The sequence below is a fragment of the Neopelma chrysocephalum genome, unplaced genomic scaffold, assembly GCF_003984885.1.
Source record: "Neopelma chrysocephalum unplaced genomic scaffold, ASM398488v2 Primary Assembly neopelma1_155, whole genome shotgun sequence".
Lineage (NCBI taxonomy): Eukaryota > Metazoa > Chordata > Aves > Passeriformes > Pipridae > Neopelma > Neopelma chrysocephalum.
The window spans coordinates 977,759-1,005,290 of record NW_020897817.1 but is presented as its reverse complement, the minus strand read 5'-3'; the positions used below and the strand labels follow the sequence as shown (position 1 = coordinate 1,005,290).

Sequence of the window (27,532 nt, the reverse complement as noted above, 5' to 3'; positions counted from 1 at the left end):
GATGCAGTAGAGCCTAGGATCAAACTTCACAAGGCTTGCTAGAAAGATGTGTGTCTGTGTATGTAAAGTAGTTGCACTGTTTTGTTTATTTTTAAAAGAAATTCTCTGTTTTGCACACAAAGCAATAGTATAGCAGTGGGCAGCTTCTCTCTTTATATTGCACAGAAATAATCTATTATTTGTTTGATCTGTGGGTGCCATGGCAACATTGAACGCTGTCAAGGTTTGGAGCAGGTTTTTAGTTGTTTCAAATTAGCACATTGTGTTGAAGTGTGAACAGTGACCCTGCTCCTGGCAAAGGCAGGTTGGTGCTGAGGCTGTGACACTGTGCCCCAAGAGTCTCGTGCATCTATAAAAAATAAGGATATATCTGGTGGAATTTTAATTTTTTTAATAAAAGCAATGCTGCCTTTATATATAGAGTAATTAATTTAAAGCAAGTCGCATCGCTTCCAGGAATACCTCATTGTTTTGGCACCATTTCTGTGTTCTTATTTCATTTATTTTGTTCATATATTTAGTTTTTACATCCTGAGTAGGCAGAGCACTGCTTTGTCTGCAGTGCTAGCTAATGAGACAGTCACTAAGAAAAATATAGCCTAAACCAATTAATTTTTTTGATACTAAACATAAACTGTTCTGTCTTAAACTCTTAGGGAATCCTTGCTGCTGAAAAGCACTAAGTCTGATTAATTATTATTATTCTCTGGCAAAATATGGACCGAAGCAATTGAATGAAGGTGTTTTAAAATATTATATTCTTGAATTTTGTTTTACAACTGCAAGTGTTTTGAGGACTGAGCTGAGGAGTTGAAACCTCAGTATTTTAACAGAAAACTTTCAGTTCCTGATACTTCCCTTCTGTGGTTAACAAGGAGTTACTGTGGGATATTGAGGTGCCTCTTCTTAGCTCTGTCAAAAGCCTAAATCTTAAAAAATCTGAGCAGAAGAAATAAAGGGAATTAAGGGTGATGGTGGCTAATCAAAGGAGGAAGTGCGAGAGGGAGAATTGCCTTGCAGAACTGTAATAGAATTATATACAAATAGTAAGTTAGGCATTGTTTTTTACATTTCTCTGTAGTACAAGACCATAATCCAGTTAAAAGCCAACTTATATGATTGATTAAAGTGATATATTTTTATGTAACTGTTGATATCCAAAATTTCCTCCTGAGATGGCAATAAACAAGACTGTAATAGGAATGAGGAAGGGCCTACACATGTATATAACTGAGGGAATACCCCACACTAATGCAGAAGAAAAATGAGCTCTCATTTCAGGGATAGTCCAGTTGTAGACTTATGGAATGAGTAATTTATTGGGGAGATATATATAGATAGATATGTGTATATTTAGGGGTATATAGACACATATACACACACACACACAATCATCCAAACACTTCCCCTGGTTTCCTCCCTGTGAATTTACACTATGTGGGAGTTCTGATGCTGTTCCCCATCAGCAACTAGATGGAGGCTTAGATAAGGCTGCTGGTGTTGTCAGATGCTGGAGTTCCTGGTTTATAAATATTTCCAGGGAAAGCCTTTGAGCACAGACACAGATCTTCCTCTGTACCAAAGAAACCGTCCAAAATGATCTCTCCTCACAAAAGAAAAAGAAACAAAACAGGGTTGTTTTTTTTCTCCTAGGATGACTTTGTTTTTGGGAAGTTTCTTGGATTCCTTCCAGGTAGATTGTAAATGTTTTCCAGCTCATCCAAAATATTTATGGGAGTCCCTAATGCTCTTGCAGGTGGTGCCTTGTGCTGACTTGCATGTTGTTCTTTCTTTGAATGAAGCAGTTAGAGAGATCCAGACTGCAAAATGTATCCTTTTCCTAATAGCAGCATTCCTGGGATTGTCACCTATTGATAAAAGATTTGTTCTCACCAGAGGAGGAGGAGGAGTGTGTAGGGTTTGGATGTATAAGGCAACCAGGGTTGTGTAGGACCTGGAACACTTTCCCACAGGTACTCTGGATCTCAAAAGAGTTAAAGAACTACTTTGATACAAATCTACTCTGAGGGAAGGATGAGCTCATGATTCATCTCAACTGAAAACTTCCTCCATCCTACCACCAGAGTCTGTTGTGACACTTTGGGGCAGGAAGCAAGAAAAGGATCGAGGAGGGTCAGTGTGGAGACAAGGACCTGGGCTCTTGTTTTTGCCTCCCAAAGCTTCATGCTCTGATCTCATTATCAAATGGCAACAAGTTCCTTTTCATGTTCTTCTCTAACACAGCCCACCAGCGCTGTCCTTGTCCTCAGCAGCTTGTGTGAGCACTGAGGATATCCAATATTTATGGGGATTAATTTTACACCAGTGTAAACTTAGTTGACTGTGAATGGTCTTCTAGATCAGCATTAAACTTGCATCTCTGGAGACACTCCTGGGATCATTACAGCAGGAACAGGCCTTGCAAACCTTCTTGGGAGGTGTTTCCTTACCCTTTTCTTCCCTGTAGATAGTTACAGAGAGGAGACTTGCATCAGCCTTGTGGAAGTGTCGTTCTGTATTTCACTTTTCCAGCCTCAAGTATCCGCTCAGAGAAAAGAGAAAGTTTTGGTGCAGTATCCAGTTGATACCATGCTGGACAGGTTCTGACTATTCCATGTGTGTCCAGTGAAGCTGAAGGAGGTACCTTGTCTTTGTAGGCCTGCAAGTGGTGTTGGAAAGGGACTGATGGACTTTTTGCCATCAAATGACCCCCAGGACAATGTCCTTTGTCATCCTTTCTCAAAACTGGCTGCTGCCAAACTGATGGTTCCCATCATAGTCCTGTGGAATATTGGATTTATCAACTGCTTGACTTGAGTTAAATGAAATTAAGGCTCATCCCTTTGCTATCAAATCCCATTACTTTCCTTAAGATGGCTTAAGAATTGCAGTGTGAGCAGGATCTCCCAGGGAAGAACGTGTCGAGCTGTCGACGCAGAGAGCGGAGAGAGGGTTTAACTGAATTACTGTTATCTCTTGGGCAGAAAGGAAGGCTGCTGGTGAGTGGGACATTCTGAAGGAAACTTTAATTATGCTTCTCCAGGCAGCATCCAAGCATGCTGTCAACTTTTAACATCTGTTCAGTGCAAGCAGATGTTTGTGCAGCACTCAGCCATCATCTGGTTCACACTGACACACCTTGTCTTGTGCCTGTGGGGAAGTGAAGCCTCACGTTTCCCTGTTCCTGGAAAGGGGACATTCCCTGTCAGAGAGGGGAAACCCTTGGATGTGCAGCCCATGGCAGTGGAAGCTGTGTGTGCTCCTGGTTTTCCATTTATAATGTTCAGAGGGAATGAAAGCTTGTGGAGCATCAGGGAGGGCAGATGTGTGGCCTTGACCTGGTATCTCACGTAGAAGAGAAAATTGCCATTCCCTTCCCTCCCCTCTCTCCTCTGGGAAGCAGCTCTGAAATATTTCTGAATTTTCCTTGTGTGCCTTTTCTATGTGTTCTGAACTTGTTAGAGTAAGTGTGGCTTCTCAGTGAGGTAACAGTCTTAATTCATAAATATTTGCTTGGGGTGAGGAAGGAAGGAGGAGGAGGAATCGTGATCCTTCTGGTTGGCTTTGATCAGATGCGTTTTAGCAAAGTACATGGCAGCTGACCAAGATAATGACACAGTGCTTTCCTTTTTTACAGTTTGAAGATAAATCTGATGCTGTGTTTGATATTACAGAAAAATGTAAGTATTTCTGTTTATTTCTGTAAGGTTTCACAAAACATTTCCTGGAAGTATCACTGCTGCTGAACAAGACTGTCTTGCCCATTTCCCAGCCCTTGCTGCCCATTCCCTCCCTGCATTGCCTTCTCCTCAAGTGAGGATTAATGGAAATTAATGTTTTTTCTTGCTTTGGTTAGTTTTACTCAGTTCAGCTTCTGCTTCAGAGTGGTGAGGGAAACTGAACTGTCTCCATCAGCAATGTTTTAGCAGCAATGTTGGCCCAAGAAGGCTGAGAGTATTCCAGGAATTGCAGCATCAGCCAGATTAGCAAAGGACACTCCCCATCCTCCTTTGTAACACATAAAGTTGGTCAGTTTTCTGACTGTTCACTGGGGTTTTTTTCTCCCTAGGTGGTGAAATTCTGGATGCAGAAATGTCTGAGGACACTGACAACTTAACACCTGCCCTGGACAGCTTATCTTACGGGATATCGAATCGAACAGGAGCTGAGAACTCCCTGCAGGGTGATGATCATGATTATTTTCTGAACTCTGGGGATCTTGCAGGCATACCTGTTATTGGGAGTGACAACGAAGAGGAGCAGAATTTCACTCCAAAAGACACTCTTTCTTCAGCAATTCCCGATGAAGATCATCTGGAAGAGGGCAAGAGAGTTCCAGAACACGAGTTGGACAGTGAAAAGGAAATTCAGATGCAGAATGCAATCCAGAAGGATCTCCCTTCCCCCTTTGAGCAGGGCCCTGTATTTAAATCCCATCGGAAGGATTTTAGCATAACACGAGATAACGGCAAAGAGACTTTTTCAGCCAAGGATAAGAATAGAGAAGGACATTTTCAAGAACGTGAGAAACGGTTGGAAAAAATCCCTAAAGATATGGATTCTAGGTTGAAAAGCAGTTTTCTTGACAAAGCAGGTAACTGTTGCCATCGTAGACCTGGCTGCCCAGCACAGAGGAAGAAAGAACTAGACAGGAATTAGCAACAGGGCCAGTTATTGAAAACATCACCTTGTTGAAGAGAACAGGCAGAGCCGTGTGTAGGGAGCATTTATGAAGAACCCTGAAATCCAATGAACTCTGGTTAGGAGGAGGATTTGCAGAGCATTAGGGGGTGTCTCATCCTCCACAGCTTGTTACAGAGCCTCAACATACCCTTTGTTGTTGTGGTTTCCTAAACCAAGCTGGGTTTAGGAGCTCCCTTTTGTTTTTTCTCGCTCTTTTTTTATAGACCATGGAACTCCTCCAAAGAACAGCTGGTGAAGCTTAGGTTAAGTTGATGGCCAGTAAAGGTTTCTTTGAGCAAAGCACCAATTCTTCATTAATGTCTAGATATTTAAAGCAGGATGAATTTGATAGTAGCATCAGGGAAAAGCTTGCTAGAAAGGTGTTAGTGTCTGCAGGAAGTGAGCCAGAGCGTAGCTTGAGATCTGCTTTTCCTGGGAGACTGCTCTCCTCCTTCCTCAAATACTCATGTCTTGGACCTTGTCCAGCCAACATGGAGAGAACCAGAGATGCCTGGAAACCCTTTCTCATTTGACAGTCACCGTAGTCTTGCTGCCCACACGCTTATTTTTGAACTTCCCAAGCTCTGAAAGTTCCAAGCGGAACAGTGAATGAAGGAGTTAAGAATAACCAGGCTGGAACACGTGATTTGATGTTGTTCAGCAGAGGGAGGGTGAGCCAGCACGTGAGGGCCTCCTGGCTGCTTGTCCACATCCACAGCTCTGAGATTTACACTCGATTTGTTCAGCAACAGCATCTTAAAGTCAGTGCTTCCAGGTGGCACCAGTGAGAGAGGAGCAATAGAGATGCTTTTAAAATAAAGAAGAGCTAAAGATGTCTCTTTGTTTTTACTTTCAGTTAGAAATCAAGGGGAGAATATTTCTGTACAAAAGATGTGTTTCAGAAAATTGTAAATACCTACAGTTAAAAATCCTCTGCAGGTAGAGTAGTCAGTAGTTGAAACAGGAGTGGTGAATGTTCATGGGTAGCATCAAGTATCCAGGCAAATCCAGGTTTTTTAAAAGATATATTTAAAAAAAAACCAAAAGCTGCTATTTCATGAGAAGGGGGAAAAAGACTAAAGATCAGAACAGCAAAGAAGAAGCTGAAAGATGTTGCTCTGAAAAGTATTTTTGGATTTAAATGTCAAAACAGGGGAGAGTTCAGAACCTTCTGGGGTGTGGAAAATTCTGAATGAACAGTTCGCCTTGGAATTTTACAACCATTTTGCTGGAATGGGAAAATAATGATCCAATAGAACAGTAAAAAAAAGGTCAATTCTCTTTAGGGATTACCATCTCTCTTGCAGGGAGGAGAAAGGGAGTAGTTTAATACTGGTGAGGTGCTGTCAGACTCTGGGGTTGGGGAGCAGGATGAGACTCTGATAGTTTGAAAGGAAATGCCTTGGAACCTGTATTCATTTCTATTTAATGTATATGTTTTCCTCAGTTCATAATCAAGTAGAAGAAACATTACGGACGCAGTTAGCGCCACAAACTCCAGAAACTAACTTCAGGGTAAGCTATAGACCTTTCAACCACTTTTGCAAGTGCAGCAATGTGCTGGAATAATTCAAAAATACGTATTTTGTATTTGAGTGTAAATTTGAGTGTCGAGGAAACTGGTCTTCTGACTCTTAGACATCTGTTCTACTTAAACAGTGCCTGTAATTTTGTAAAATTTTGCTGAGCCTCTGTTTGGATTGAGGATTCTCTTGGTAGCCACTTTGCTGTTCAGCGTGGTCTGAGTGACCCGTGAGCCGAATCTAGACCTGGATGCATCCACCTGACCTGCTGCCTTTTTTCCACATGAGCCAGGGAACAGCTGTATATCCACAGGAGACACTCCCAAACAACCAACTTAGAGAGCTGGGTGGCTTCTGCTTCGGCCAGAGGAGTGGAAAGGATTTTGGGGGTGGGATGAGAGAGGGGGCTGCAGGGAGGCCGAGGCAGCAGCTGCTGCCCAGCACTTCTCCCACCTTCCAGTGGCAGGACCCAAATCTCTTGGTCTGCACCACAAACTCCCCTTGGCAGCAGCCCAACTCCTCATGGCAGATGCAGGAGGGTGAATTCTTTTTCATATTATTGTTTCAGGAGTCTAGCTACCTATTTTCTAGTAAGGAATCTATTGGACAAGAGCTGGGGAATTCCTTTGCACGAAATATTAGAATTAAGGAGGAGCCTTTGGATGACGAATATGATAAAGCTATGGCCCCACAGCAGGGACTATTAGACAAAATTAAAGATGAACCTGGTAATTCTGAGGTAAGTTTCCCGTCGCATTTCTCATTTTGGTCTGACACTGACCGCATAGGCTGAACATAAATTCAGCACTTTATTTGGTTTGTTGACCGAAATTTAACTTGAAGAACATAGTTTAGTAGAAGGATTTTTCCCTCTTATACCACCATAAAACCCAACCCCCCCCCAACTTTTTGATGTCTTGTTACCTTGTCGCTGAAAATGTTTTTGCTTTTCAGTTGGGAACAAAGCCAAGCGCTGTAAAACTTCTGTTATTAAACCTGTGGCAATGTAGACACTTTATCTCAGTCTAACTAGGAAATAAACTGTAAATCGCATTTTGTTGAATACTTTGTGAGCAGTCACAGTTAGAGATGTGAGTTAAAACAGTGCTGTTCCTGCTGTTCCCTTAAAGGATGTCTTTGCAAGCACAGTGGTTCGTTGTTCTTGTTTTAAATTAACACTTAGAGGTCTTAGCAAAATATTGAAGTACTTAACACATCAGTAAGGTCAATTTAAACATGTGTTTAATTGTCATTGGAGACTGACATTTTTTATGATGATGCAAGTGAAAACTCAGTAATTGCAGCCTGGAGAAGGTCTGCCCTGGGAGTGAGCAGTGCTGGGGCCAGGATTGCTGAGCTCAGGCCAATCTCTGTGCCACTGGTTTGTGTGTGACACCAGGGAATCGAGCTGGGCTGCCCTTCCTGTCTCCTCACTGCTCATCTTTGGGCCACCTGCCAAACTTTGTGTGCTAAAGGTGTGCAGAGCTTCCCAAAGTGATCCATCCCCTTGCACTGACACGGCAGTGTTGGTGTTCCTGGGCAGGCATTAGTTTTTAGCATCACTCTGTGTCCTTCTGCTAAACCTCCTCTGCTCTCTGGGCCTGTCTTCCCAGCATTTTTTTCTTCTTTCCCCATAATACTCTTAATAAAGAAGTAAGTTATTTGCAACTTCAGATTTCACTGCCCTTCTGATTTCAGTCTCTGGGGGATTGTTTGGGTTTATTTTTCCTTAAGCCTGTAGGATGTCAAACCACGTGTAGGGTAGTTAAATCTGTCTCTTCTTTTGTCCTCCCAAGATGGCATCTGCTGTGTGGATTTGTGTGGAATGCAAGGCGAGATGTCTGTGGTTATCAAAGATCATATTAATAAGTAAAAATGAAGACTTGAAGAATTTAAATGTCAAATATCGTATGGTTCAAAATATTCCTTCCTGGAGTAAAATCCTGTGATTATCAACTCTGCCTGATACTGGAAAAGTAGGAGAACTGAGTTCATTTTGTTTTGCTTTAGATTGGAATTAATATGGGGGGGGGGTTGTGGGGTTTTTTAACATTTCCTGAAAGATAAGAGCATTTCTTGCTGTAACCAATAGTTGGAGCTGAAGGTTTTTGGCTTTCAGCACTGCTACACTGCTGTGAAACTGCTTGATCATGCACAGTTGATGTCAGGATTTGCCTCCATTTCTCTTCCTAGTATTGACTAAGGATAAAACTGCAGTTAAAATGCTTAAAAACCTGTATGTTTGCAAGTAACTGTTTTTTAAATAATAATAATGATAATAATAATAAAAATGGTGCTTTAAATCTCATCACAGCTCACCCATACCCAGCTTAGAACTTCTCTTAGCTGAGATTTGAGTGTTTCAGTTGATGGTTCACATGACCAGGGAACACCACTGCCTGTTCTCCTGGGAAACCTGTTGAGGAATAGTTTGGTTGTCTCAGAGTAGAAACTTTCAGCTTCCCCTGGGAGTATGACAAGTGTTCTGTGCTGTGTGGAGGTTGGTGTGGGATTTTTAGGAGCTGGTTTAGGCTGGGGGAGCAGCTCACTGTCGCTGGGAAGGGAGGGTTTCCCTTTGCTCAGTGACTCTGAAGTGGCTTCCCTGGCAGCCAGGCAGAGCTGGGAGTTCAGAACGTGCCACTCCACCTCACTGCTCCCAGATGGCTGTAAGGAGGTTAAATCTTGTCATCTCTGTAGTTCCAACAGATTATTCTTTTCAGCCTGTTAAGATTTCCACGTGGAGTGTTCCAAGCTGCTTTCTGGCTCGGGTTTCCAGGGAGAGCAGGGGCAGGAAGTGTGGTGGTGTCAGGAGGAGCTGCTGGGGACAAAGCCAGTCATTTGCAGCCTGTCAGCTATTCCACAGGCAGCTGTCCATGGGGATTTGCTCATCCTGCACCCAGTGGGAGGTGGTTCCCCAGGCTGAGCAGGGATGTGATGGTCTGGCTCTGATGGTGCCAGCTTTGATCTGCTGCAAAGCTTCACCTTAGGCTGCTCCATGGTCCTAATTCCTGGTTAATACAGTGCCCCTCAACAAGGTCCCAGCTCTGCTCTTTGCTGTCCCCCATGAATGTGAAGATAAACCTTGTTTCACAGCACAGGGGCCAGGACTGCAGAGCACTTCCAGGTGGAAAGTTTGTGTGAGTGAAAAGCAGAGATTTCCTAAAGCTTTGGCTGAATTCTGAGGTGTCTTGGAGCACAGCTGGAGAGGGCAGCCCCACTTCTTCATTTTATGGTTTGCTGTGACCCTCTGAGCAGGTTCTGTGTGTGGTGCTCAGGCAGCAGCACTGTCACCTGGCTTAGGACACTCACTCCTCCTTAGGGTTCAATGCAGCATTGTGAAAGAATGGAAATCATGTAACCTGTGATTACATGTGTGTATTTGTTCTCCTTTTCCTTTCCCTTTGTTTTAGGAGTACGGCCAACAGCCAAAATCTCAGGAAGGGGAGCTGAAAATCAGTGCTGTATTTTCAGTCAGTGGCAATCCTGTTGGTAAGGAATAGGCAAGACTAACTTCATTTAAACCTGTAAAATATGTCACCTTTGCAAATGGTCCTGCAGGTTATTCTGCTTTTCATTTCCTATGTCTGACCCCAGTAGGAATAAAGAACTAGTTTGGTTCAGAGACTATGAAATTGAGATTATAAAAGAATTGTATTTTTGAGGCATAGGAAAATTGAATGTGAAATACAAGGAGAATTGAATGTGTTAAATGGCCTTAAGCTGAAGGAGGGCAGGGTTAGATTAGATATTAGGAAGAAATCCTTCCCTGGGAGGGTGGTGAGGCCCTGGCACAGGTTGCCCAGAGAAGCTGTGGCTTCCCCATCCCTGCAAGTGTCCAAGGCCAGGCTGGACAGGGCTTGGAGCAACCTGGGCTAGTGGAAGGTGTCCCTGCCCATGGCAGGGGGTTGGAATTAGGTGAACTTTAAAGTCCCTTCCAACCCAAATCATTCTATGATTCCATGAAAGGGATGCTGAAAGCGCATTCTCCGTCTTAACAGTAGTTAAAAAAATCTGCTATGCAGAAACCCAGCACAGGGCGTGTATTTCTGGAGAGTTCATGTGCTATTTGATTCTCCTCTAGACCCTGACAACCCAAATAAAGTCACGAGCCTCGTGCTTGCCCCTGCACACAGTGAGTTCTGTGTAACAGATCCGTAACACTTACCCTGTGTTTTCTCTGTGTGGTTTTTTTTTTTAGCTCCACAGCTGTCATCAGGTTTCCAGCCTGCTGGGGCATCCTCTGGCATGAGCAAAATGCTCCCTTCAGTTCCAAGCACAGCTGTTCGGGTTTCCTGTTCTGGCTGTAAAAAAGTCCTGCAGAAGGGGCAAACTGCCTACCAGAGGAAAGGCTCGACCCAGCTCTTCTGCTCCACACTGTGCCTCACTGGATACACCACTCCAGTTTCTCGCCCACCAGCTTCTACCAAGAAAACCTGCTCAAGCTGCTCGAAGTAGGACAATGCCTTAATTTGTTCTAGTCATAATTGATATTCAGGCAGATAATGAAAGCCCTCGGTGCTGGTTTTGCGCCTCTCGCTGCTCCTCTCACACGTCCCTTCAAAAACTGGTGCTGATGCTGTTCCTTGTTAATTGGTCTGTCTGCTGGCAGTTCCATTTCCTTAATTGGGTGTTACATACACACATTTAAAAGCTGCTCTGGTGAAGAGTGTCTTTTTTTTTATTTAAATGAGCCAAATATGAAAAAGTGTATTTCAAAAGGTCCTGCATTTTCCTGCCGTTTGGAAATGTCATTGCACTCTCAAAACCACTAACAAGAGTACATTCTCCAAAAGTATTTTATGCTTTATTTCTTCTGGAGGAAGATAGATTTATGAATCCCTAAAATGAAGCAAAACATGGGTGAAGTAATGTATTCAAGGCAGAATATCTCCTTAGATTCTAAAGAAAAATTACCTTTTTGATCTGGCTCCATTCTTTGATCCAGCCTGTGCTGGAGAATGTTTAGTCTCCAGAAGAAGCAAGGGCAGCAAGCTGACACAAAACCAACATTAATCCTTTATCTCCGTGTCTGTTTTTCCTTTTCCATAGAGAAATTCTAAATCCAAAGGATGTAATCACTGCCCAGTTTGATAACACTGACTCCAGTAAGGATTTCTGCAGCCAGTCCTGTCTGTCCACGTATGAACTGAAAAGGAAACCCATTGTCACCATCCACACCAACAGCATCTCCAGCAAGTGCAGCATGTGCCAGAAGAACGCAGTGGTAATTGCAAATTCCTTCATTTGACTTTCCTTAGATCAGCTCAGCTCACTGTCTGGGAGGTGAACACACACATTCCTCGTGTCCCTGCTGAGTGTTGTCCCTCTCCCCTCCCCAGATCAGGCACGAGGTGAACTACCAGAACGTGGTGCACAAGCTGTGCAGCGACGCCTGCTTCTCCCAGTTCCGCTCGGCCAACAACCTGACCATGAACTGCTGTGAATACTGTGGGGGGTACTGCTACAGTGGCTCTGGGCAGTGCCACATCCTGCAGATAGAGGGACAGTCCAAAAAGTTCTGCAGTTCCATATGTGTGACGGCCTACAAGCAGGTATGTGGGACAGGACGAGGGGGATCGGCTTCCCACTGCCAGAGGGAAGGGTTAGATGGGGTTTTGGAGAAATTCTCCCCTGAGAAGGTGGGGAGGCCCTGGCACAGGTTGCCCAGAGAAGCTGTGGCTGCCCCTGGATCCCTGGGAGTTGCCCCTGGAGCAACCTGGACTAGTGGAAGTGTCCCTGCCCATGGCAGGGCGTGGGGCTGGATGATCTTTAAGGTCCCTTCCACCCCAAACCAGTCTGGGATTGCACGGTTCTGTGATTCTGTATTTGGACTGAATACTAAAAATATGTCTTTGATGAGATTTTGGGTGTTTAGAAACACCCAGTGTATTAGTAGATTATGGCAGTTCCTGGGTTGGTCTAAGGTGACTGCTTTTGCCATTTCATGGAGGAACAGAGTCAGTAAGGTTGGAAAAGCCCTCCAGGGTCATCAAGTCCAACCTTCAACCGAATGTCACGATGCCCATCAAACCATCTCACCAAGTGTCACATGTCCTTGTGTTTTGAACACTGCCAGGGATGATGATTTGCTTAATCTTTGCCCAGACATGTTGCTCTGTTTTTCCCTTACCCCTGAACCAGCTACCAGAGAATTCCAGTGTGGGAGAAGACACAGTGGGACCCCCCCAGCCCACTGTGACTGTGTTCAGTCTCTGAGATGCTCCCTGTTTGAGTATTTTTTTATTAAATTAAATTGTAGCCCTTAAATTAAGTGGAGAGGAAAAGTAATAATTAATTGATAATTATGATTTTAATTTATAAACCATTCATATTTATTTTTTATTACAATGTATCCTCTTGAAGAGCTGACCATTTGAGGCAACCTTAATTTGTTTTAATAGCTAAATTATTTTTGACTGACCTATCTTAATGCAATTACTTTAGGAAAAATTGCCCTCTGATAGGAGAGTGTAACTTCATTTTGTGACTTGACTCTGCTGTCCCATTATTCAGACCACTTAGGCCAAGAAAGGCCTAATGAATTAAAAAAAACCCACATGGTAAACGTATTTCATCCAGAAAATTACCTCCAGCATTAGCTGCCTTCTGAAACAAATCTGGAAATGAAATTAAATAAGCTGGAAAGGATTTCATGCAGCTTTTGCATCACACATCAGAACCCAATATATGATAGTTCTCCTGAAAATACAGTATGTTCAATGCCTATAAGGTTAAGTCTAATCTATTTTTAATTGACTTTTAAACAGCATTCAACTCAATTGTCAGGTAGATTGTGATAGTTTCTGGGGTTTTGTGGGTGTTTTTAAATCCTTAAAAGCTTATACTCTGTTCTGTCCTGTGAGCAGCTGGAATAGCTGGTGGTAGGAACAAAGTGTATTTTTAAGGCTGTCAAAATAAAATAGTCTGGTGTACTAATTCTCAAAGTTTTTTCTGAACTTAGAGACCTTAAAAATCGTAAATACAGAAAATGTGTCTGTGAAAGTCAAGCTTCTCTCACCTGTAGTGGTGTTTGCATTGGGCCTTCACTTAGACAGCCTGGTACTGGTTAAACTGGGATGGGGAGGCAGCTCAAACCAGAACTCAAATAAATGCATCTGCACCATAAAGAACAGCTGTAAAACCAGTGTGGTTTCAAGCACACCAGCACATTTTATACACGTTTTATATGTTAGTGATAATTTCCGGGTTAATAAAAATGCCAGGTTTGAAACAAATGACCCATTTCCCTGTTCCCACAGAAGTCAGCTAAAATCACCCCCTGCACACTGTGTAAATCTCTGAGATCCTCAGCTGAGATGGTGGAGAGCACAAATAACGTGGGGAAAACGGAATTGTTTTGCTCTGTGAACTGTTTGTCAGCATACAGAGTAAAAATGGTCTCTTCTGCAGGTAAGCTTGTCCTTTCACTTCTTTACAAGCTTAATTTCACAATGTTCATACCCAGACTTTATATGTCCTGAAAGTTAAGGCTGATATTCTATTTTTTGGGTGGCTTTTTTTTTAAAGGGAAGTGCTGAGATGGGAACATAAATAAGGACTTTCTACTATAGGCAAACGTAGCAGTGACAGTACAGCCATTTCAGTTTTGGTTTTAGGGAGCTTAAACACGATAATCAACCTTAAATCTGTTTTCTGCTCTTGCAAGTGCAGCTGGTGGGTTTCCCAGCCACTTGTGTGGACATGCACCATGTCACTGCTGGGGCTCCTCTGCCCTTGTTCTCGGGGGTGATGAGTTTGTTACCTCAGCCCAGTGTTGCATGCAGCTAGGCAAACATCTTCTCAGCTATTTTTCTTGTGGAAATAGAAAAATGCTTGCTGACATCCTAGGGATACTGGGAGATTAATTAAATTTCTGGCAAGCAACAGGCACAGCAGCTGCAGTGTCTGCCTCTGAATGTGCAGAAATGTCATCTCAGGCTTCTCTCTGTACCTTGGCTCATCATTCAGACTGTTTTTGTGTGCACAGTGCAAAATCAGCTGTGATACAACCTGATGTTGCATAAATCACTTTTTCTTCTCTGTTTCACCCTCAGGTGTCCAAGTTCAGTGCAACAGCTGTAAAACCTCAGCCAACCCTCAGTATCACTTGGCCATGTCGGATGGGAGCATACGCAACTTTTGCAGCTACAACTGTGTGGTGGCTTTTCAGGTGTGGCATTCCAGGGATTTCTTCTTAGCTGAATTAAATCAGTGCTGGAAGTGTCTGGGGTGCTGGGTAAAAAAAGGTGTAACCTTGTAAATTAAAGCCTGATCCTTTGCTTCCCTGCAGAACTTGTTCAACAAGCCTTCGGGGCTGAAGTCCTCGGTGGTGCCGCTGTCGCAGGGTCAGGTCATCGTGAGCATCCCCTCGGGGACGGTGGTGTCGGCTGCTGGCACCACCTCCACGGTGTCCCCCAGCTCCACCAGCACCTCAGCTGCTGCAGGGCTCCAGAGACTGGCTGCCCAGTGCCAGCAGGTCACTTTTACCCGCCCTTTTGTAAAACTCAAGTGTCAGCACTGCAGCAGATCGTTTACAACCAAACCCGAGCTGCTCGACTACAAGGTAATGGAGATCAGGGCTTTTCAAGCTCTCTTTTCTCAGCAGAAATCCAGGGAATTGTGGTTTATGTGCACTGGTCTGTCAGTACTGCTCTGTTGCTTACTATGAGCTGCTGTGGAAGGATTGAGAACTGATTTTGGTATTATTTAACCATTATCAAACTAAATGCTGGTACGAGCTCTGTGGTCTTAAAACCAGAAAAAAAAAAAAGAACACCAAAAAACTCCAAACTAAATGATTGCCTGGCTAAAGAAACACATTCCCATCTCTTGGACCCAGAGATGATCTTTTTAATTCAAGGGCAAAGCACACTGCTGAGGGTTTTCTGCAGAAAGTTCTGCTTTATTGTAAAGCTAAAAGGGGAGATTCATTTGCTGGTGCTGTCTGTTGTTGATTTCCAAGGGTATAAATATGTTTCTGTGTTTTTATTAACGGCTAAAATGTATTATCTGGGATGTGACTCATTCAGACATTGAAACCAAAACATTCTGGCTGTGTTGCAGGGTAAAATGTTCCTCTTCTGTGGGAAGACCTGCTGTGATGAGTATAAGAAAAAGAACAGTGTGATGGCTTTGTGTGAATACTGCAGGTTTCAGAAAATTATCAAGGAGACTGTGAGATTCTCAGGCACAGATAAAACATTCTGTAGTGAAGGTAAGAAAGGGCAAAACCCTGTCTCAGAGAAATCAAGTCACAAGTGTTTTGCCTTAAAATTATTGATGATGCTAAGAGAAATCTAATATTTTTAAGTTAGAAATCTGGTTTTTTAGGTTTAGGAACACAGAACCTTCTTCACACTTAACATTTTAATGGTACGTTTGAACAAATTACTACAGACATCACTAAATACAAGAACTAGAAGTGCTCAGTGGTTGTCTTTTTTGGTGCTGAAGAATGCTTTTGCTGTTTCCTTTTAGTTTGTAAACTGCTCTATAAACACGACCTGTCGAAGCGCTGGGGAAACCACTGTAAAATGTGCAGTTACTGTTTACAAACTGCCCCCAAACTGGTCCAGAATCACTTTGCGGGGAAAACGGAGGAGTTCTGCTCAGAGGAGTGCATGTCCAAATTCACAGTTCTGTTTTACCAGGTAAGCAGCATTGTCACATCCTCCACTGGAGGTTTTTGTCCGCTTGGTGCTTCCGAGCGTGTCCAATTTGTCCCTGGCTCTGTTTTCCCAGATGGCAAAGTGTGATGGGTGTAAGAAGCAAGGCAAACTTGGCGAGTCCATCAAGTGGCAAGGGGAGATGAAGCATTTTTGCAACCTGCCTTGTATTCTGCTGTTCTGCAAACAGCAAAGTGTTCCTGACCCTCCACCCCCAAACAACACAGGTAACCTGGGCTGGGCGTGGTGCTGCCTCTTGGTGTGTGTGACAGTGAGATGGATGTTTATTAGAAACCCAGTTCAGTGATCTTTTTAAGTTCTGTCTTCTCCTGTTGCTATTGGATGGGCTCAGGTTTAGATCTCTCTTCCTTGAGGCAGTTTCAAACTTCTGTAGGTGTGAGGTGCAATTGCTTCATGTGCCAAACAAATTTTAGAGAAGATGAAGCAAAAGCACTTGCTTTTCAGACACTTCCATGAAAAAAAGGCCTGTTCTCTTGGGGTGAAATGTACTGATCTGGTGAAGACATGTTAAATATGTCACTTGTCTTGATAACACAGAGCAGATATGGTGGAATGTTAATTTTCAGTTAACAAAAGCAATCAATTGGTGAAATGAATACATTTATTAGTTGTAAATACAGACTCTCATATATGCACTTCAAGCAGCCTGTTCTGGGCAGTCTGTGGGCATAGGAAGAGTTCCCATTTCTGTGTCATTAAGTGTTGATTCCTGGAAGTGTCATTCCCAAGGTTAATGAGGGCTGTAGCTGTTTCCTTGAGCAGGTGGATTGGAAATGAGGGTGGGAATGAAGCCCACTGGAACAGGAACTGTGAGTTTCTCTAGGGAATGAAATGCAAAGGGAAAGAAAGGCCCACAAAGACAGGAAGAGGAAGGGAAACAAGAAGCAGGAATATCACTGATCCTAAAGAGGGGCATAATCTCCCACTGAGTGATGGTGGCTGTAACAGTAAGGTACCCAAAACCAATAAAGTCTATTAACTGGAAGTTTATAGTGTGCACCAGGCCACAGTCAGCTTTTCAGCTTGGTGCACATCTGCTGCTTACACTGGTGGGAGCTCTTTTCCCCCTCTTGCTTTGTTTGCTTGTGGAACCAGCTCCTGTTTAAACTGAAATGCTGCAGCTTTGCACCTTCATCCCCTTCTCACAGCAGCCTTTTTCATCTGGAGATAAATCTGAAGGGGGGGTGTTGTTTCAGAAATGCTATTTTACAGATTATCTTACTGCTTATTTTCATTTTCTTCTGCTCACTGTGTCCAGCAAACCTTTCCATGGCACCTGCCTCCTCCTCAGGCCCTCCTTCTTTGAGAAAGGACTCAACCCCTGTCATAGCAAACGTGGTGTCCCTTGCAAGCACCCCAGCTGCCCAGCCTACTGTTAACTCCAACAATGTCTTACAGGGTAAGGCAGCTGAATACCATGCCTGTGCTTTTAAATCTCTATTCCTGAACATTTATATTTGCTCAGGGATTTTTTTTCACTGAGGACAACAGCCACTTCTTCATTATTCTTCACGTCAGTGCAGGTGGTTGCATTTGTTCTTCCTTTATATAGGTGTAAATAATGACTTGAATTTATGTGCCTAAGCAGGGAATGAGTTTTAATTGGAATTCTTTTTCTTGACCTTGGCAGAATATGGATTATGGTCCTTGATGATAAGTACACAGGTTATTGTATTTTTTTTTTCTTCACAGGTGCAGTCCCTACTGTGACAGCAAAAATAATAGGAGATGTAAGTTTACAGGAGACTCTTTTTTTTCTCTCTTTCACCCAGATTACATCAGTAACAAGTAAAGTATTTAAGAGTTTTGCACTGTCATTTTGGAACTGCTTTCCCTGGTTATGATTGGGCTTTAAAATTCATCCAGCTTGCAGATGCTTTTAAAAAAATGGATAGCACTTATATGGCATAAAAGTTCTGTTGTGTCTGCTGACAGATTGGATGATTTAAGGCAAAGCCTGTCAGATTGTAGCTCTTGAGGTGTCTGTGATTCTCAAGTAATTCAGTGGTTTCACATCACTTTACTCAGTTTTTTAGGTATCTGTATGAGATTTTTAGTTATCAAAAGTATCTTAACTCCTCTTTATATCTTTGCCATCAGTAAGATTCCAAGGTCAAAAGTTTATAGTGGTTATTTGACTGCAGGAACCCAGTATTCCTGCAGATTTGTTCACTGCACTGTTAACAAAATTACCTGGTTTTGCAGTAGATTTTAAATGATCATTTTTATCAGCAAGTAGAGTTTTAAATTGTTCAACCTCTCACAGCAGAGAACAAACACTGCTCTTATGTTATCATTCAAACTGATACTGACTCTGGCCTGATTTTGTGTTTTCCAAACAGGCAAGTACTCAGACAGATGCCCTGAAGCTCCCATCATCAAAACCACCCAGGCTTCTAAAAAACAAAGCTTTATTGTGCAAGCCAATCACACAGACTAAGGCCACCTCCTGCAAACCTCACACACAGAACAAAGAATGCCAGACAGGTGGGTATCTGCTCTCCTACCCCTGTTGTAAAAGTCTGCATTGCAGTTGAGAGAGTAATACATGACTCGTGTAACAGAGTATTATTTAATGTATTTTAAAACCTTAACTGGTTTTCAGGTGGTTGTGTGGTGTTTTTCCCACGATTTTTGGTTTGTTCTGTTTTTGGTGTGACAGAAGCAGCGCCTGTTCCGCCCCAGATCGTCGTGGTACCTGTTCCTGTACCAGTGTTTGTGCCAGTGCCCCTCCACCTCTACACCCAGTACACACCAGTTCCCCTGGGGATGCCAGTACCTGTAAGTTATGCTGCAGTTCACTACAGAAGGTTTCCAGTCTAGTTTGGTGTCCAGCACACCCAGCACAGTGTCACTGGGTGTTGTGTCTGCTCATGCAGGCAGTACTTGGAGTCCTTGAAGGCATTTCCCTCCCTGTTGCATCATGTTTGGTTAAAAATCATCACACAAAACTGCCAGTTTGTAGGGAGAGTACAGAACAAATTGTCCTGTCTGGAGTTATTTTAAAATTAATTTCAGTAGTCCTGAAATATGTGTAAGATTAAATGAGAGGAATCTCCCTTGTGTATTTGCTGTTTTCCCTTCACCCCTAAATATGGTCTGATATTTTCCACGTGTTCCTTAGATACCAGTTCCCATGCCCTTCCCAACCACCCTGGATAATGCTGATAAGATCATTGAAAGTATTCAGGATGGCAAGGAAAAGGTTCCCATGAATCCATTTGAAGCTGATCTCCTTCAGATGGCGGAAATGATCGCAGCAGATGCGGAGAGAGAAAAAACCCACTCTCATGGTGGTAGGTGGTGGTTTGCAAAAGGAGATGAAATGCAGTGAGGGGAAGGTCCTCTCCCCACAGAGATTTCCCTTTCCCCCATCCTGGGTGCTGATTTGACTTGTATTGACAGTAACAGGTTACTAGAGGTAGTAATCTCCAGATCAATACATCGTGTGTTAGAAGGAGGAGCCAAAATCAAGAAGATAGAGCAGCTGTTTTAAAGCAGTATTTTCCTCTCAGGATTTTTATGGTGGGTTCTTGAAGGGTGGTGCAGGTCAGAGTGTGTTGGGTAGTGACCAACCCATATAGTAAAAATTCAACAAGCTGAAAAGAGATGAACAGAATATCTTTATTTGTCCAAAGCTGACTCAAACAACAAACAGGGAGGGATGGAAACCTTGGAAAAAGCAAGCATAGGTTAGTTCTGCATTTCTGTTTCCCCTGCAACAGCATGACAAAGGTAGAAAGCTGCTGGGAGAACTCCAGTGAAGGAGAAGACACATCATGTGTGTTAATATTATGAGTTAATACATAGGTTTTTAGTGTCCAAAGTATTTTATATTAGTCATGTAAGCTGTCAGTCGTGTGTAGATACAGATTTCCTTCTTTCTCCAAAGGATCTCAAACATCTGAGCACGAGCTCTTCCTGGACCCCAAGTTATTTGAGAAAGGTCAGTCAGATATTTTTTTTTTTGCAAATGGATTTTGATCCTCTTGTATCTTTTCTGGCAAACCCCTGGTTTCTGCCTTTCCCATGGTCTGTGTGATCCCTCTCCTTACAGACCAGGGCAGCACCTACAGTGGAGACCTGGAGTCAGAGGCTGTTTCCACCCCCCACAGCTGGGAGGAGGAGCTGAACCACTACGCCTTACGATCCAATGCCCTGCCAGAGCCCGAGCCAGAGCTGAAGCAGTTCTCCAAAGGGGAGGTGGAACAGGACCTGGAGGCAGATTTCCCATCAGGTCGGTGTGATGTGAAGGAAAACTCACTGTCCTGTTGAAGCACACACAGTTTTCTGTGTGAGTGTTGAGCACCAGCAGCCTGCCTGTGTGTTATCATGGAGTGAAACTGGGTATTTAAAGCTGCAGTTATTGATCAGCTCTACTGAAAATTACTGGTTTTAAAATATTACTGGTATCTTTAAAGACAGCATTCTGCAGAACCCCTGACAGGAGTAGCAGGCAGCCTTGCTTGACTCCTTTGAACTCATCACTTCTGTGTCCCTGGGTATAATCCATGTGAGTGGGGGGTAAGGTCATGTTTGCCTTAATAAATAAACCCACTGTTTTAGAGGGCTTTTTCCTTCTACTGAGAATTTACTTTCTTTTTACAGAAAGTGCATAGATTGCTTAGTCATTCAAATGTCAACATTATTTGAATATACAGCTGTGATTGCCAAGTGTCAGGTGTTCCATAGTATCTCAGTGACAGTGACACTTCTACCTGGGCTGCTAAATCATGTAATTAAACTCTTCATGGTGTTGATTTGACTTCAGACTCATTTGACCCTCTCAGTAAAGGACTGGGTTTGCAGTCACGTTCGCGGGCGAGGCGGAGACACAGGGACGGCTTCCCACAGCCAAAAAGAAGGGTAAGGAAGCACTTCTGGAACTGGAATTTGAAATAATTACATCACATGCACTAATCTGAGCATCCGTGGATGAGGAGTCTGTTAAATGCTGATTGTTTTGCTGTGCTGGTTTGCCTGCAGGGAAGGAAGAAGTCTGTGGTTGCTGTGGAGCCCCGGAATCTGGTGCAGGGCTCCTACCCTGGGTGCTCTGTGTCTGGGATGACCCTGAAGTACATGTACGGGGTAAATGCCTGGAAAAACTGGGTCCAATGGAAAAACGCACAGGAGGAACAAGGGGACCTGAAGTTTTCAGGTGAATTTGTCTCTCAGTGGAAACAGAAACACTTGTCATGATATGTTGTTCAAGTAAAAATTAGGATTAGACATCACTGAGGTTTACAATATCCATGAGTGGAGAACAGATTTTGTGGAATACTGTCTTCCATGCATTTAAAAATCATGGCTGTCACATTCTTGATTGATCTGTTTGCTTTAAAAACAGGCTGTAAAACATTAGAAATGTTGGTCTTTTAACCTCCAATTTGCCTTCATTTGCACGTAGTGATTCTTCATTTGTAGCAGAGATGCCTCTTATGCAGCTGCAGAGCTTTTCTGAGCTAGTACAGAGTCATAGATTTATCAGGCCATAATTCTAAGTTGACAGCACCAACTTGGCCCCATCCTTTTCATCTGTAGCTGGCGCACTCCCAAGGTATTTGTTTGTCAGCAGAACTGTTTGCTGTAAAATAATTGTGTGCTACAACATCAAAATCTTAGCACCTCATCTCTAGGCTTCACAGCTGGAAAGAAACATTCCAAAAGTCTGTGCTGCAACCTGCCTGAAATTAACTTCATTGCTCCTCTTGTCTCACTGGGGTGACAGATAATAATGACATAAAATGTCACTTTTATTTTTCCAATGATGGATTACTTTATTTTTTTTTTTTCACAAAAGCCCAGCAGTCCTGGGATTTGGCAGTGTCTGACTCCCCTTTTCCCTGGTCTCAGATCTTACATCATTGCACTGAGTTCTGTGGGCAGATTTTCAGAGTCAAGCAGAGAATTTTAAGTTAGGAATAGAACTGAGCTTTTTGGGGATGGTGAGGAAGAGAGCAAACCATAATAAATACTTGTGCAATGTAAAGAACTAAGCGTGGCAGGACTTGTATGAGGAAGATCCCAAAGGGAAAAATTCTAATTAGGATGAGATCTGCTTTTTCATCTCTCATTTGGAATTTTTGTTGCCATTACATGAGAGCAGCTGGGGTTTATTTCCCAGAAGAGGAGTAATCACATGAGTTACTGTTTTTTTCTTGTGGCTAAGGAAGTAAATATTACAGCCATTTCCAGGAAACTGTGCCCACTCCCAGAAAGATTCCCTGCTTGCTTATTCCCAAGCAGGCACTTTTTAAAGTGTGGAGCAGCCAAGCCTGGTGATTTCACTGTAGATCATTTGATTGATTCCTGGTTGCTCTGCTTCCCTTTCCAAATCCCCCACGTGTCCCATTAAACTCTTCCTTCCTTTTTCCTTTAAGAAGTCAGATTTGCTGCCCTCAGTTATGTGCAGAACTATTAGGAAATGCTCAAGGCCTCTCACTCCCCTGAGTCCAGCTGGAGAAGTGAAACCTCTTTGTCAGCCCCTGCAGGGTTGTTCAAGTGTGAGAGGAGGTTCAGGAGCTCTGCCTACGTGAAATATCAAGGAATGTATGAAGGTTTAATCTGTTGAATTAATCTTTCCAATGGTTTTCCTGGCCCCAGTTCATCCTGTGAAGCTCAAGGAGGACATTCTCTCATGCACTTTTGCTGAGCTGAGTTTTGGCTTGTGCCAGTTCATTCAAGAGGTGCGGAGACCAAACGGAGAAAAATATGATCCTGACAGCATCTTATACTTGTGCCTTGGAATTCAGCAGGTAACTCCAGGGATTAGGGGGATGCTGGGAACAGACAGAACTTGCTCTGGTTATTTATGCTTTACCTCCATAGTCCCACATGGCAGCTTGGGTTTTGTAGAGGAGGCAAGAGCATCTCTTTTTTGTGTTTTATTCTTTGTCTTAATTCCGTATTTTACTGATTTGTCTTGACTTTTTTATGCTTAGAGTGACTAAGTTCTTCTGTCCTTGTAGGAATGTCATGTGGGGGGCTGGGTGTTTCTACCTAGGCACAAACCTTTGGGTTTGGAACCTTTTTGGTCCTATTTAATATATAGGAAAGGTTTGCTGTAGGGTGGGATGTTTTAGATCTAAAATAATTGCATGATGCTCTTCTAATATATTAAAGTTTACATGGAAGAGGTTACCCAGGAAAGACTCTCAGTGGCAAGACCTGTTGTGTGCTGAAGTATCCCCTCTGCAATGTTGTTTAATCACAAACTGTGTGTCTCCCTGTTTTTTCTCTCCTAGTACCTATTTGAGAATGGTAGAATAGACAACATTTTTACTGAGCCCTATTCCAGGTTCATGATTGAACTTACAAAACTTTTGAAAATCTGGGAACCTACAATTCTTCCAAATGGTAGGACAATTCTTTTGTTTGGTGTAGCTGCATGATGAAGCTCTGTCATAAATTCATGTTTTCTCATGCTCAGTGTTATGGGAATTACACATTTTTGGAGTTGACTGATTGTGGTTTAATACAGTGAAATTAGAACTTAGTGAGGATCTGCTGGTGTCTGCAGGTTCCTTTATATCCTTCCCTTCAGGTGTTGGAAGATCATGCTGTTCCACAGCTTGGTTCTCCATGTCCCTCCTGTGTTTCTGCATGCAGAATTCTGATTTTATTGGGTTACAATTGCTTATAATAGGTGTGAATTTGGCCTGATATAGGGTTCATCAGTATAGGTTGGCTGAAAGAGGACTTAAAAGCATAAATAACTATTTTCTTTCTTTCTTTGCCCGTCCTTTCCAGGTTATATGTTCTCAAGAATTGAAGAGGAACACTTGTGGGAGTGTAAGCAGCTGGGTGCATATTCCCCCATCGTTTTATTGAACACCCTTCTATTCTTCAACACCAAATACTTCCAACTAAAGAATGTCAGTGAGCACCTGAAACTGTCCTTTGCCCATGTTATGAGGCGCACCCGAACTCTGAAGTATAATACTAAGATGACATATTTACGTTTTTTCCCACCCTTTCAAAAACAAGAGGTAGAATCAGGTGAGTGCTCTCTGACCATGGGGGTTTGGGCAATCAGGTTTGTGTTGTCTGGATCACAGAATTCACTGTATTGTCTGCTGCTTTTTTAAAAAGGCCTGAGGAGAAAAAAATGTGTTATTCATTAAGCAGAGCTATGCACATGCTGTTCTCCTGGGCATTTCCAGTATTTTGCACTGGTTGAATAGTATTTTATAACCTCCTCGACTTGCATAAAGTTTTATTAACTACTGCATGAGTTAAAGGCCTTTTCTGAAGTCCTTTTCTCAGCACTTCATATTCTCGAGGTTTCAAGGTCCAGACCCTCACTGTTGTGCCTATTTAATTCCCAGATTTGTCCTGGGTCTGTGTGGGGAACAAACCTGGCAGCCCCAAATGAGAACAGCTGTTAGGGGTTTGCACACAAGCAGGGACTCTCCTTTTGACCTCAGAGGCAAAGACAGATTTTTGTTCTCAGTTAATTTGTATTTGGGAAAGGGAAGTGTTTGATCCTATGGGTTTCTTCAGTTCATAGTTCCAGTGTGTCTTTGGGTGGTGCTGGGCTCAGAGACCTGGGCTGCTTCCTGAGGGTGCTGCTTTTCCACTGAACTTCTGTGATGCCACTTTTGTGTATCCAGATAAATTATCCGTAGGCAAAAGGAAACGCAGTGAAGATGAGGAGAGTCCAACAGCAGTGGAGATGGCTGAGAACACGGAAAATCCCCTGCGGTGTCCAGTCCGACTCTATGAATTTTACTTATCAAAATGGTGAGTGACAGGACCTGATTGTTCCTCTGTGGGTAGATTAGAACAGGCATTTGGGCAAGGAGCCCACCCAGACCTTCTGTGCCTGTGCTGTGGCTCCTCTCTCCAATTCCTGATCCTTGGTGTGAGTGGAACCATCCTGACAGGAATTCCAGCAGCAGCACTGCTGTGACCCCCAAATAGGTATTTTTTGTTACTGGTGTTGAGTCTGCAAGTCTACAAGTAGACTTACAGGGAGAGATGTATCCTTTAAACAAATAAATTCTTGGTGTAAATGTAAACTGGGGGCATTACAGTGCCCAGGGCATTCTTTCCCCGAATTCCCATTCTCCTGCTTTTGAGGAGATTGTAACTAATACCCCAACATCATAATTCCTGTGAAAGAAGGAGGAAGAAGTGTGAATTAAGTAAAACTCCTGATAACTCTTGCCTGTTGAGATGTGAGATTATTGTATTTAGGAGTTAGAAAGACTATAGCAAGGACATAGATATAAATCAATTCTGGAATCCTAGAACCATTTTCATTCAGAGATTGGATGTCAAATGCATCAGTCAATCATCCCATTGCTAGTGCCATTAATTGGATTGCACCTGATTAAAGAACCATTGCTGTAAAGAAGTCACTCTGATTTTCTTTGTTTCTTTATGACCAACTAATGCTGAGAGACCAGGAAACAATTTAACTGTTCCCTAAGTGGAATGAGGGAGACCGTCTAAGAAAAAGATACAAATTACACTGTTTAAATTGTAATTTTGTCTCAGTGTAGCTTTGATTTCCCTGCTGATTCTCTTTAAATTTTTCATGAGTTAGACTGTGAATGCAGACAGCCCAGTGTTCCTAAAGCTTCCTCTCTTTCCCTTGGCAGCTCTGAGAGCGTGAAGCAGAGGAGTGATGTGTTCTACCTGCAGCCCGAGCGCTCCTGTGTTCCCAACAGCCCCATGTGGTATTCCACACTGCCCATAGACCCAGGAACCTTGGACATCATGTTAACTCGGATTCTTATGGTGAGGGAGGTACACGAAGAACTTGCCAAAGTCAAATCAGAGGACTCTGACATTGAGTTATCAGACTAAGCGAAGCGGGGTATTTTCCTTTGAATACACATCAGAAGCACCAAAATGTGAATACGTCCAGCCTTTGGAAAAATGTGTATCAAATAGGCCAAGAAAATGTCACCTACAGGCAGATTTTGTACCACAGTGGATGTACAAACTGGAACTGGAAGGAAGCAAGCTGTGTAAGCTGCAAAACCCAACGTCCTGTGGCACCGATCGATCCTCGGAACAAATCCAAGTGGAACTCACCTATTGGAGTGGTGCATAAATCCTTTATCTGTTTAGGATTTTTTAAAAGTTGTGAGATATTTTTAAGGCAAATGGTTGTGTGAAGTCTCCCCTCACACTGTTGGGCACGGAGAGCTAGACTGTGGCTCAGGTGACTCCTGGCAGTCCTTGCTGCCAGAGAGCACGAGGATCTTCCCAAGGATCCGAGAGAAAGGGGTGAGGTTTAGACAAACAGACACCTTCCGTTATAAATACACCTACACATACACTCTTAGAGGGTTTTTTTTTTTTGAATCTGGGATCAAGTGTTAGGAAGGCAGGAGCCACTGGCCATCCAGATGGACAACTCTGGCTGCTGTGGGATGGTCACAGGAGGCTCCGGCTCTCGCTCCGGGCTCTCCTCTGCTGGAAGAGGTGCTGTAGGTCAGACTCTGGGGGATGGACAGCAGGTGATCCTGGGCCCTGTGCAGCCCCTTCCCCAGCCCAGGAGCTCTGCACTCTGCCCATGCAGTCCAACCAATCCTGTGGTGCACGGAAAGTTCTTTTCCCTTAAGGCAGCTTTTCCTTTCTCCTCTTTCCCTCCTCCTGCTGTTTGGGTTATTTTGTGAGGCGAATCCGGAGAGGGCTTTGTCATTTCAAACAGAAATACACACACACTCTTTCTCTTTCCACCTTTGCAGCACTGTCAGTGTTGTACAAAGGATGCAGTATTACTTCTGACACCGGAACTGTGGTAGAAAATAACCATGTGTGTTTTTTTTTTTCCCACCCCACCCAAAGAGATTTAGTCATAGTGTTGGAAATTGAAAGAGATTTTTTTTAAGGCTTGGCTGTTACTGAGTCTTTTGGAAGAGAAAAGCTCCCACGTGGTGTTTAGAGGACAGGACATTATCAGATACTCTCTGTAGCTCTGTTTTCTCAAGCTCTAGATGTGTGTTTCTGATGACCAGTGATCACAAATACATTGGAAACCCAAACTATTTTTAAAGAAGAGAATTGTATGGTTTTTATCTAGCTCTGGTCAGTTATCCATCTTCTGTAACAGGGGTCTGATATTTGAGCTTGTCACTAAAGTTTCAAGAGAAAAAAAAATCAACAGCCTTGAATTATATTTCCTTTTTTTGTTTTGTTTTGTTTTGGTTGGTTGGGTTTTTTTGTTTTTTAATTATTTTTTTAGCAGTTACGAAAGTAATTTAACAAAAATAAAATCAGAAAGTAGTCTATTGACGTTGTGTACTCGGTAGTCCTGTCCCTGCCTGTAACAGATTTCACTGATGTATTTTTTAATACAGAAAATTATGTGAAAAGTAAAACCTGCCCCTGATTCTGTCTGATCAAAGCCCATCTGTGTCTGTCATTTCTGAGCAAAGGTCCTGCTTCCTCCCTGGCCTGGCATTGCCAGGGGAGATGTTTTGGCACTCAGGGATGCTCCTGTGGGCTCCATCCTTGTTCCATGAGCACTGCCCTGGCCCTCCCCGTAGTTATAGTGAAATAACAGGCACAGTGCTTTGGATTGGGATGGTGGGTAGAACATTCCAGGGAAAACAAAGTCATTCTGGAGGGTGTTAAAGGCCTGAGGTGTGTCTGCTGCACACGGGTGTGCCCAGAGCCTCCGTG

The 27,532-nt window shown here is 43.1% G+C and overlaps 1 protein-coding gene across 7 annotated transcripts; it reads left to right on the top strand.

The window, feature by feature from the left end:
- Positions 1-27,257, top strand: ZMYM4 (zinc finger MYM-type containing 4). 7 transcript variants are annotated; one of them, XM_027701401.1, is made up of 31 exons: positions 1-58; positions 1,757-1,829; positions 2,884-2,999; positions 3,638-3,680; positions 4,070-4,594; positions 6,131-6,198; positions 6,775-6,945; positions 9,617-9,695; positions 10,405-10,657; positions 11,256-11,430; positions 11,546-11,758; positions 13,466-13,616; positions 14,261-14,376; positions 14,497-14,769; positions 15,270-15,420; positions 15,684-15,856; positions 15,948-16,098; positions 17,151-17,291; positions 17,585-17,622; positions 18,235-18,379; positions 18,555-18,673; positions 19,017-19,188; positions 19,785-19,838; positions 19,950-20,129; positions 20,664-20,758; positions 20,879-21,050; positions 22,496-22,647; positions 23,137-23,248; positions 23,642-23,890; positions 24,505-24,634; positions 25,498-25,705. In XM_027701401.1, exons 5-31 carry the CDS (start codon positions 4,093-4,095, stop codon positions 25,703-25,705), a joined length of 4,443 nt encoding a protein of 1,480 aa, XP_027557202.1. In that variant the 5' UTR covers positions 1-58; positions 1,757-1,829; positions 2,884-2,999; positions 3,638-3,680; positions 4,070-4,092. The 7 variants fall into 7 exon arrangements, with proteins under 7 accessions (XP_027557202.1, XP_027557203.1, XP_027557206.1 ...); XM_027701402.1 differs by lacking the exon at positions 1-58 and having other exon boundaries at positions 1,618-1,829; positions 25,498-27,257; XM_027701405.1 differs by lacking the exon at positions 1-58 and having other exon boundaries at positions 1,618-1,829; positions 4,070-4,183; positions 25,498-25,976.
- Positions 27,258-27,532: the final 275 nt, after the last annotated feature.

Coding starts and splice junctions, on each gene's coding strand:
- ZMYM4 (XM_027701402.1), top strand. CDS start 4,093: ATGTCTGAGGACACTGACAACTTAACACCTGCCCTGGACAGCTTATCT. Junction 14,377..14,496: donor ACTGTGTGGTGGCTTTTCAG/GTGTGGCATTCC, acceptor GCTTCCCTGCAG/AACTTGTTCAACAAGCCTTC. Junction 20,759..20,878: donor TCCCACAGCCAAAAAGAAGG/GTAAGGAAGCAC, acceptor GTTTGCCTGCAG/GGAAGGAAGAAGTCTGTGGT.